We start from the raw sequence: 11456 nt of genomic DNA, 5'->3' as shown, positions 1-11456 counted from the left end.
ATTATCGATTATTTTGTGACCCACCAATGTATTTACAAAGAACACATATAATATATGAATTATTAACAGGCATTTTGTGGCCCATCTAGTCTCCTAACATCAGCCTTCTGTTGGGTCAACGTGGAATCAGATGAGTCCAGCTCTCTAATACTAGAGCAATAGGACAAAAACTTGTGACTCCAAATGTGTAATTCAGTATGTGGGTCTATAGCGCAAAGATAACCCAGATGAGTTGACCTGGACCAAGACAAATGTCAGACCAGGTGGGTTAATATCCTCATGGATGGATATATAAAGACAAACTTAGCCTCCGGGGCTGTATGTGGCCTCCAAATTAAATTAGTTCAGTGCATGTTAGGGTTGAAAGACCGACATTGACTTTGTCTAAATGTATGTATGTACTGTATGGCAGCTAAATAGTGGTTAGATTCTCAAAATGACAGTTGAGCCTGTTATTGTGTCTATGGCAGTAAGTTCTACCTTTGGCATCGGGAACTGGCAGGATCCTGAACAGTAGTAGGCTTCAAACGCCTCCGGTGATATAATCCACTCACTCCAGCCAATATCGGCAAAGTCCACCATCAGGTATCGTCGTGCACAATTCCGTGGCTCGTTCCACTGCTTCTTTCTGGCCTTTTTTATGGTCTGCTCGTCAAACTGCAGCACAGGAACCTTGTGTCGCTGACTCTTCTGCCGAATCTTTTTCCGCGGTCGACGGCTTTGTTTGCTCTGATATGGTTTGTACGGACTACCCTCATCCCAGCCAGTGGTATCGTACGGGTATTCGGATCCTGGGAGCTCATTGTTCTGCAGTGGTAGTGGAACGTCGGTCGCCCGTTTGTGTCGTGTCTTCCGGTCTGTTTCGGTGTGATTTTGAACACGTCGACCCAGTCGTTGTCTTTGGAGAGTGGCTACCACATTCTCAGGTTCAGAAATGGCTGAGTCATTTGCATAGACTAGGATGTAGGCCAATCTGTCTGACACCTGCTTGTTCCAGGAACTCGGCCCCTGAGGAGCCAACTCAATGCCGATTAGAATCTGGTCCTGGTTCTTTGCCTGGCCGACCAATTGCGTTATGTCCTTCCACTGCCATGAGATGAAGTCCCTGTAGAAGGTGGACACATTTATACGGAACTGCCCCAGTGTCCGAGACCTATTGTCTACTGAAGCAAAGCTCCAGATGATTAAATGGACTAGGCCATGCCGCCGGGGCCCGTGGCGGTGCTGCTGCTGCTGCTGCTGATGGTGGTGGGGATGGCCACTGTGTGTGGAGTTTTGAACATCTCCAATGTAATAGTGAAGTGTGGCTGACAAAACATCCTCAGATTTGGTGAGAGATGTGAGATTAAAAACCTGCAACTGTTTCCCGTTTATCAAACCTGTGAAAGAAGGATGAAGGAAGGTACCATTACCACCAGAGTTCACATATAAACACATCTAGAAATTATTTTTATTTCGGCTGTTCTTTTCATGGAACCTCTCTCCTGACTCCTCTACTTTTGCTCCAACCATCCTCGCTCCTCATAACATCCACAAATCTCCTCTGAGGTCTTCCTCTCCTCCTCTTTCCTGACAACTCCACCTTGAACATCATTGTCCAGTATATCCACTCTCTCCTCAACCCTATGTCCAAACCATCTCCACCTCACCTCTCTGACTTCATCTCCAAACTGCTCCACCTTCACTGTCCCTCTGATCTGCTCTGTTCTAATCCTGTCCATCCTGGTCTCTACCAGAGAGAATCTCAACATCTTCATCTCTTCACCTCCAACTCAGCCTTTTGTAGTAGGCACAGCCACTGTCTCTACACCAGACATCATAGCAGGTCTCACTACTGTCTTGTTAACCTGACCTTTCGCCTTTGCTGCTATTCTTCTGTCACCAATCCCTCCTGACCCTCGTCTCCATCCACTCCAGCCTTTTCCTCACCCCGTCCATTACTCTGAATGGTTGGCATTATGTATTTAAACTCATCCACCTTTGCTACATGTTCTCTGTGTAACTATATCTTTCTCTATTAGGGTTTTTAATTAATTTCAATTTAAGTAACATTATTGGATAAAATAAAAACTGTACACATTAATTCAAAAATATCTAAAAAATCAACAAAACAAATTACATAAAAGGATCTCATCTAGAAGAAGAAAAACAGACTCCAGCTGCTAAAACAGAAAAGATTGGCTTAACCTAATACTAGACCTTTGACCTGCTACCAAAGTCAGTGGAAAAAATATGCAGAAATAAAAATAAAATAAATCAAAATAATAACAAACTAAAGCTATATAAACCCTAAACAGTGCTGTTTTACTAAAACTCGAATGATGTGTTTAATTTTATAACATATTAAATATAAACAGATAATAAAAGCAATTCTAAGCATTTAATGACCGTGCAGAACCACTACTGGACGCAGGGAGGCAGTGCAGACTTAGTTGGGTATAACAGTGTGGCCAGCAGAGCGTCGGTCAGAACGCTCATACTATTCTAGTGACAGATGGTGAACGTGACAGTGGAACTGATTTAGAGGAAAGGCAACATTCTGATTACGAATCTAATTTATTTTGATACAATTGAAAATAAATCAGATTAGTAATCAGAATGTTGCTTTTGTTAATTTAATTGACTTTATGTTACGTTAGTTTCACATTTTGTTTGTTACAAGGCTTAACAATGGTCAACTAAATTAAAAGCGCTCCGAAACCTGGCTTCGGCTAACCTCAGGGAAATTAACGAAACGTTAAATTGGGATTTAAACTACAGTGAAACGCTTAAAATCAGATTCAGAACTTAAACTAAATAGATAATTTAATTAGAACTGACAGTAAAAGTGAGCCAGAGTGGCCTTTAAATTTACAATAAGACAATGTGGGCATTAACTGAAACTAAAACTAGACTCATACAAACGTTAACTTTCTTACTTCTGCGTGAAATCCTCGTAAATTACTAAACAGGTAATCACGGGCTGATTACGTACCCCAGTGGGCTTTGAAGCTGCGCACTGTGTTTCCGTCCCTGAAGGCAAACCCAGCGCGGTTGTACTTCGTGTACAACATCTGCATGTGCTCCGTCATGGTGTCTTGTCTCTGCAGCGTCCCCTGCTGCTTGTCCTCGGTAAAACCCTTAAAATCCACCGTTTCCAGCAGCGCGCACTGAGCGGCGCACAGCAGCGCCAGCCCCAACCGGGAGAGGTGCAGGAGAACAGCCATAATAGTGAAGGTGAGGAAGATGAAAATAGTGATAATGAAGACAAGGATGGCTGGAATGAAGATGTAGATGAAGATGAAGAGGATGGACCAAGTCCAGAAGACTCAGGTCCACTCAGCCATCCTTCTCTCAGCTGGTCCCTGCTCGATCACCTACTGATCACAATCAAAGGTGAGTTAATGGATTAGCAGCAGTAACAGCAGCTGAAGAGTCCACAGCCTCAGTGAAGGCGAAGAGAGATAGACTCAGGGTTTAAGAGCCGCGGCCACTGTTGCTCTCTCTCTCCCTCTCTCTCTCTCTTTCGCGCGCGCGCGCTCTCTTTCTCCCTTACACATTCGCGCGCGCACTAACACACACACACGCTGTGTCTGCCTCACTTCTAACTTTCTAGTGATATATTGTAATCAATGACAGCAGACTTGTTAGACTTTATTAGATTAAGCCCAATTAGACTTGAACAAACAGACTCAAAATGAGCCATAAAAGGCACAAGTTTGTCCAATACATCCTGTTGCTAAAAGTCAACCATAGCTGGAGTTTTAAAAGCTAAAAATAAAAATAGATATATCAATAAATTAACAGGTAGAATATTAGGTATAGTTTACGTCTTGCCAAAAAAGCTGTAAAATGAGTCGAAAACAGTTGACTCTAGGTACAATACACGCAGAATATAAAAGTTACGATACTGGCTTAAAAGTAATTAGTGAATACACTAAATACAGTATATATAATATAATTTGATATATAAATAATAAGTGAATATGTATTTTGAACATTTATATATGTATAAATCTATATATACATTTTAGAGGAAACAAGTGATGCACCTTTCATCATTCATTACTCAATGGACTGCCTTGGAAAAAAAATTAGGGCCACTCCGCACTGCCCCCCCCTCCCCCCCCCTGTGTGTCACCGTGTGTGCGTGCAGCCCACAGATCTGTTTGCCTGAGCTGTTCCATTAAAAAAACTGTTTTCTGTTTTTTGGCTGTGTGCAGTGGAGCTGAAACATGTACATCCTGAACCCCCCCCCCCCCCCCCACACACACACACATCGCCTCCCCCAAATACCCCTGTACCTCGCACAGACAGTGGGTTTTCCCTCAGTTTCAATAAGGCGGAAATGATCAGATTATTTCTTTCCTCTGGAGGTGTGATTTGATGAATATTGAAATATCTGTTATCCACATACAGTCAGTGTGGGGTTGATTTGATCAGAAACATGTTCAAACGAGGCTGTGTTTCTATCACATGGGTTTAAAACTCTTCTTCTTTGCATGTAAAAGGAAATAAAACCTTTAATGTCTTTGTCTGAGACCTCACTTTAGCCCATATCCAGCCTCTTGGGCTCAGGTTGTGTACATTAGCAGCAGCAGTGCAGGCTTCAGGTTAATAAAACACGCCTGAGTTAAAACCTAACAACTTGAGACCATCATAAAAAGGAGGGTGGAGTGTTTACAGCAGACTTTTATTGTGAAATCATTAGATTTTACACACTTGCGGTGTGTGTTTCCTCTGTACTTTGTATAGTCTGGCTAAGCCACATTTGAGTTCAGTTTAAGTTTTTAGTTTTTAAGAGTTTTAATGTAATTCACTCTCAGAGACAAGTTTCTAACAGGAAGTAGAAATAAACACTCCCCCCTTTTAAACCAATTACAAGTCCTAAAGTAGTTAGCCTAGCCTCTTCAACAACGACTGGAAGGCAGTCATTTGTACAAGTTGATCTTAACCAAAATACAATAGTAATAATAATTATATTAACTTCCTCTGGTGTTCACTTTGATTGGCTGAAACACAAGTGAAGTTAAAAAGGTTTTTGAAGTCAACTGAGTCAAAAAAATAGAAAGAACTTATATACACTACAGTCACTGATTTGAACTGACATCAGGGAACATGCAGTGTTTTAAGTTGTCCCTGCAGTCCAGTTGGAGCTAATGCAGCCTGGGGGAGGGTAGTTAAGATGCAGCCTTAGCCCCTTGCTCTCTTGACTCCCCTTAAATCCCTTACCACTTTAATGTATTTAGACAAACAGCAGCAAACACACTAACGTTGGACTAAGCAGGGGCCCACAGAGAAGGTTCCTACCACTGCACCGGATTGGCTGCTCAGGGGATGATGTATATACCATAAGAGACGCAGGCATTCATCTATCAGGGTTAACGTGTCAGATTGGCGTAAAGTTGACACAAAGTAGATACAGTACAACTAAGAATAACATAAGCCAAAAGTAAAACAAACAAATTAGCCGGTTAAACTATTTAAACATTTAAACTAAACATAAACTAAGCTAGAGTGAGCCAATCAGAGTAAAGTTAAAACTGAGCCCTTAAAGGACAACAAACCAAACTAAGACGGCTCAAATTTAACTAAAGTGAGCTGTGGTCTAAATTTAAATCCAACTAACCTTATAGTTTGGGTTGAAACAATCAAACCATCGGAGAGTTGAGTAGAATGCGGTGACATTTTATCGACATCAACGTGAAACAAAGTAGTTTATAAGAAAACACCACAGAGATCAAATATTAAAGAGTGTGTTAATTAGATGAAATTGATGCTAATGGAAGTTTGGATGTTCAACTTCAGCCTCATGGTTGAAGTTTAGAGAGCTCTGATGATGTGGTCATAGATGGTGACATGTAGGTAGAGATCAGACTGCAGGATGGTTCTACTGGAATCTTCACCAGGTCCAGACTGGAACCAGAGACACAGCAACAGTTAGTTTATTTGTGCATTACATCTAGTTAGTTTAATTATTTTAGATGAAGACTTGCAGCATTCTTCATTTTAGCTGTATTTATTTAGCTGCCTAAACCTTTTTACTTTTTATTGGCTCACTTTCAATTATCCAACTACTCTGTCTGGCCATAGGTGGGTGTTATTTTAGATAAATTTGGGGTAAAACTTTGATTCCAAGTTGTTGTAGTGATTGGCATGACATGGCACGAGGGGCTCTGACTTTAAACGTCATGCTTTTCAGAGATTTTGTTTCCTAAAAAGTCATTTTTAAGGACACTGAGTGTAACTGAAAGAAACCATTGTATCAAATGAAATCTGACACAGAAAGGCAAACAAAGCAGCAGCTGACAGTTTGACAGGGGGCTGATTTTTTGGACGTTTGGCCTGTAGAGCTCTGACCACATGAACAGCAGGGTTTTACACTCTGATGGTTGGTTCTGTGCTGCTTTGGTCTAAGCTGAACTCTGGGTTCTTGGATCTGGGTTACTGGTCCTCCGTTCTGGTCGGAGTCGCCGTGGTTTTGAGTGCTTCTGGCTTCCTCTGCCTCCTCTGCTGTTTTTAATAGACGTCCCAGTGGAGGGCGGAGCTCGACCGCAGCGATGAAGAACACTGAGCCGGGGCCTCAAAAAAACATGCTGCCGTCCCCACAGCTTAGCCCCAAATTTTTTTTAAATAGTTCAGGCCCTGTAGGCAACTCTCAACCTTTAAACTGTTCCAACCCCTCCCCCCCGCAGAGCGAGAGAGAGAGAGAGAGAGAGAGAGAGAGTTAGAGAGAGAGAGAGAGAAAACAGCAGAGTCTGTCAATAGTCATTCTTTTTTCTTCTTCTTCCTCACTGCTGTCAGAATGTGAATGTGTGGAGGAAACACCTGCCTTCAAATTCCTGACCCTACAATCCTTCCACAGGTGGAAAAAAATACCCTTCCCACTGCTCTACCCCACTGTGTGTGTGTGTGTGTGTAAGCCATCAGTCAGTTTTTAGAGCTCTAGTCAAATAAAAGTAAATTTAGAAGTTAAATGAAAATTAAAGAAAAATAGATAACCATAATAGTAAAAGGGCATGTAAAAGCACACCAATAAATGAAACGTTTAACTTGTAATTAATTAATTAATTAAATTAGGCATGAGGCGTCACTTATAGTAACTCACTCTCCTCTACCATTTGCCTCTTGCAGCTAAAAAAAACTTACTTCTGGGTCCACATTTAGGACCTTCTTGTCCCTCTTGTTCCTGAAGAGCAGGCCACCTGGGTCATCGTAAATCACCTCAAAGTTTTCACTGGAGTTGGATGTGGACACCTGTGTTTTCCAGTTGTAATAACTGTGAAGAACAAAAGAGGGGGGACAGATCTGTTGTTGTTTTGTTTTATCTGTCGAATGAGGATACTTTGTGTTTAGGTGGATGTTCATATTTCATTTCAAGCTCAATAGGATGGTGCTGTATAAAAACACATGTGATGTCACATTATAACACATATGAACTCAACGATGATCCAGTTGCAGTGGATCAACAACTGCTAGGTGCATTTGAGCCCGGTTTTCCTAGTAATAGTCTATAATATTATAATATATATATATATATATATATACTGTATATATATATGAACATGCACAGTATTTGGAATTATGTTTCTCTAACACTCACATTAAGCAAATAAATTGAGAAAAAAAAACAACAAACATGTTTTCATCACATGACTGAGGACAGGGCACACCCTGGACAGTTACAGCCACATACACCTCACTTAGAGTATCCACCCAAATCAAACAATCATTTGGTAAACAACACTGAAGGTTTATTTACAGCACGCAAAGGTGCTTAAAAAATACAAATCCATGACTGAAGTGGGGGGGGGGGGGGGGGGGGGGCCCCAAGCCAAAAAAGACTTCATTCAATTTACAAATTTACACACAACCTCACTACCAGCTGCTGTAATATGCTACTTCCAAGACTGCCCTCATCTCCGAGATCACCCTTTAAATACCACCCCAGTAATTAGATAAAGGGTTGAACAACGGAGAATTGTACAATTTAATGTGATTATCAAACACGTATACATGACTTCCCATAAGAAAAACACATAACCAATAACTACACATATTCCCACACATCTATAATTATGACGGGAGCCAATAAATGTTTGAACAATGATAACAACAGATAAAACAATAAAATCGGAGCTCTCCCATGGCGCGCGCTTCCACGGGGACACTCCATGCTGCCGGACCAGGAAGTGATCCGGCAGAATCTTACCCATGCTGCCGGATAGGTAAGATTCTGCTATGGATTGAATGTTGAACCGACAACAGTGGCTACCTCACTGTCCGCTATGATGTTGAAATTTATCGATTTTGGTAGGTGATATATTGTGTTGTGGTTGTTCGTGTACGCTGGTTTAAATTTAAGCGGTTTAGCATGTCGGTGTGTACGTCCGCAGTGTTTTGTGGGTAGTGTAGTCTGTGTAACTTTGGCGCTCATATTTACACCTGTGGTCAAGTTTGAATTTTGTGACTATAAGCTATTTTTGCAATTACATTTTGTAAAAAATTAATATAAACTGACTTAATTCCTGTGAAATATAGTAATAATAATACATTTTTTAATCAAACATACATTTTGTGTTGTAGAATGTTTTAAGCATCAGTTTCCTGTCAGAATGGACCACTAGCTGAAGCCTTCATATTATTGTTATTTGACATTGCTGTCCATAAACATTCTTAAATGTTTCAAACTGAAACTTTAGAAGAGACGTTGTCAATGACCATTTTGCCCCACTGTTGTTTAGCAGCAGGTCAGAGAAGGTATGAGTCAGTTCATTATCTGAGCTTCAGGACGCCGCATCGCTTTGTAATCAGCTGACACCAGATAAAGAAGCCTTAATCCTCTGAGTGACTGATTCTAGTTCTCCGGTTGCCTGAACCAGAGTCCAGAACCGTCCACCCATATCTGCATATGATTTACTACCGTCTCTCTTCCAGATCATGTTTGATGCTTTTTGCCAGTTCAGTAACAGAGAACGTAGTCCAAAAGCTTTCACTGCTACTTCTGCTTCACTGTGTTCAGACTGTAGGAGGATTAAAACACTGTCTTTGTTCCCGAGTACAGGTTACGTTCAGGGGAACCAGTCAGATGTGGAACTAGGAAAATTAAAAGGGATCTGATTGTTATTGATAAATGAAAACTCAAACAACTGCCAGTTTTAGCATCTCATCTGATTCACCCAGTTCAGACCAAAAATACTCATGTTCGTGTTTTGTTCTGCTGTCCAAATTTCAGATTTGTATTTCTGAGGAGGTTTCAAACAAACATTTGTTTTTTGGCAACAGCTATGAAAAATGAATCTCTATCTTTTGTGGCCTGATGCTAGATTTTTGTATAACTTTTTTTTACTGTTGAATTGCTCATAGTGAGCTCTTCAGAAAAAACAAGTTCAGGTATGTTGGATTCAGAAGCCCGTGGATATGACTCACAGTTTGTTGTAAAGTAAGTTCCTGTGAAGAAAACCGACAGAAGAGAAAACAAAAACACTGATGTATAAAATTATATGGTTTGATGAAGAGTCTTGATGATCAGGAAAGACGAATGCAATGAAACACATACCGAAACTTTTTTTTCTTTAAGCCTGCAAGGAAAATTATATCGTCTGAGCCATGCACAAACTTCCTGTCTTTGTAAATAAGATCAGACTGAGTTCCAGGGACTATTTTTACCGTAACACCGCAGGACAATTAACATTCTCTGGTCAGCCGCCTTTTCCCTGCTGGAACTTCAGGGAAACGCAGCAGATGTTTGGTTTATTTTTTACACTGTAGAAGAAAAAAGCAAAGGAAAAAATGAGCAAACGTTAGCTATGTCTGCTAACTTTTAGTTGATTTTCAGTCGAATTTTGGTAACTCCTGCTAAACGCTGCTTTACTTACTGCTAATTCTTATTTCCAGAGCAAAGTTTGGTTAGCTTTTTGCTAACTTCATTTCTGTTTCTAATTTTTGCCATATTTTTTAAACAGTATCTAATACTACTTGAATCTCATCCGGGCTGTCACCAAGTTTCTGCTCCTGCAGCTGCATCACCACACACAGAATTACAAAGCCGTAAAAGTAGAGAACCTGGCTCTGGTGGAAACAGTGACAGTTTCTCCAGGTTGTGTGTGACACATGCACAGAGCCCAGGCACTGTTCCTACTGTGTGGAACGTGCACTTCGTTGTTTTCCACAGTAATGTCTGATTACTAGCTTCAGAGGAGATGGATGATTGTGTAGATCATAAAAGAGAAAATACCAGGAATGTGCCGTCAACTGATGACAGACACTGAGACTCAGGACACAGACTTGACTGGTTTTGGAGTCAAATCTTTAAATTTGGAGTTAAACTGAAAACTGTGAAGGACCATGGCAGAGGGCTTTTACTGATGAATTAAATAATTAACCCCATTATGTTCAAATGTGTTATTTCGTGACATCACTGTTTTAAATCACTTGCTTGGATTTACTTCAGTGGCACAAAATAACCACAGGAGGCAGCAGCAGATTAGCAGTTGACCTGTCAGCAAAAAGAACAAGTTCTTCTAAAGAACGAAAAAAAAAAAAAAAAAAAAACTATTGTGAAATATGAATGACCTTGTAATGGACACGCTCTTCATCAGGATAAATATTGACAATAAATTGATGAAATTTTAACCTATGCCTTGGTTTAGTGATGTGTTAAAGTCATATATTGACCGTATGAGAGTAGAATAAGTATGTGTGTGTGTGTGTGTGTGTGTGCGCTGCAGAGCAGAGACTGAGGAGGAGGGTGAAGAAGCAGATGAGATCGTAGAAGCAGATGTTTGTGCGTTGGTTTGTTGCTGAAGATTAAACAGAGATCAGAGATTCAGAGGTGCTGCGACGCACACGTGCAAACACAGACGTAGAAGCAGGAAACTGCCACAACTGCTGTGTGTGTGTGTGTGTCACATTTGTGTGTTTGTGTATTTGCAGTATGAAGATAATGTATTATAGTTTACATTTGTTTTAATGATGTTAACCCAGCTTTGATTTAATTTTTCTCTACTTTTCAGACACATTTGAAGACAATAACTATTGTAAAGCTTCTTAAATGAGAGTTTTGACCATTTAACGTATTATTCTCCATCAAGACTATTGAGTGTTTAGATAAACTTTTTTATTTTCCTATGTTAGCTACATGTAAAATTATATCGGTATAAATTTGGACTAACATAATATTAATTTAAGTGGGGTTATCTTTTTCCTGTGTCTTTGTTTTTGTATATTTTACATTTTGGGACACATCTCAGATAAAAACTAAAAAAGTAATTTAAGCTGTTTTCAGAGAAAAATCTTTTGCACATTTATTTGAATAATCTCTTATTTCAGAGCAGCAACAAGTTCCACACACATTTCTACTTGTGTGAATTAGAAAAATAAATATCCTACACATCTTTCCTCAGTAACCTGTGTAGCGCCCCTCTCTCCTACGTTTGCAGGAGGAAGAGGTGAAGGTGGGGTGGTGCAGGGTGGAG

General features: G+C 40.3%; 2 protein-coding genes across 2 annotated transcripts in view; both read right to left on the bottom strand.

The window, feature by feature from the left end:
• Nucleotides 1–4021, bottom strand: part of bmp3 (bone morphogenetic protein 3) — a 6975-nt gene extending 2954 nt beyond the window's left edge. Inside the window, exons 1-2 of the mRNA XM_008335834.3 lie at nucleotides 2975–4021; nucleotides 481–1379 (exon numbers count right to left, since the gene is read on the bottom strand). Coding sequence (XP_008334056.1) covers nucleotides 481–1379; nucleotides 2975–3206 — 1131 coding nt within the window. The 5' untranslated portion in view covers nucleotides 3207–4021. The remainder of the gene's footprint in view (nucleotides 1–480; nucleotides 1380–2974) is intronic.
• Nucleotides 4022–4815: 794 nt separating this feature from the next.
• cfap299 (cilia and flagella associated protein 299) overlaps nucleotides 4816–11456 on the bottom strand; it is a 41306-nt gene continuing 34665 nt past the window's right edge. The window contains exons 5-6 of the mRNA XM_008335833.3: nucleotides 7129–7258; nucleotides 4816–5895 (exon numbers count right to left, since the gene is read on the bottom strand). Coding sequence (XP_008334055.1) covers nucleotides 5803–5895; nucleotides 7129–7258 — 223 coding nt within the window. The 3' untranslated portion in view covers nucleotides 4816–5802. The remainder of the gene's footprint in view (nucleotides 5896–7128; nucleotides 7259–11456) is intronic.

Source organism: Cynoglossus semilaevis, chromosome Z, assembly GCF_000523025.1.
Source record: "Cynoglossus semilaevis isolate Cse_v1.0 chromosome Z, Cse_v1.0, whole genome shotgun sequence".
NCBI classification, from domain to species: Eukaryota; Metazoa; Chordata; class Actinopteri; order Pleuronectiformes; family Cynoglossidae; genus Cynoglossus; species Cynoglossus semilaevis.
The sequence above is the reverse complement of the archived record's forward strand: the minus strand, read 5'-3'. Positions and strand labels throughout refer to the sequence as shown.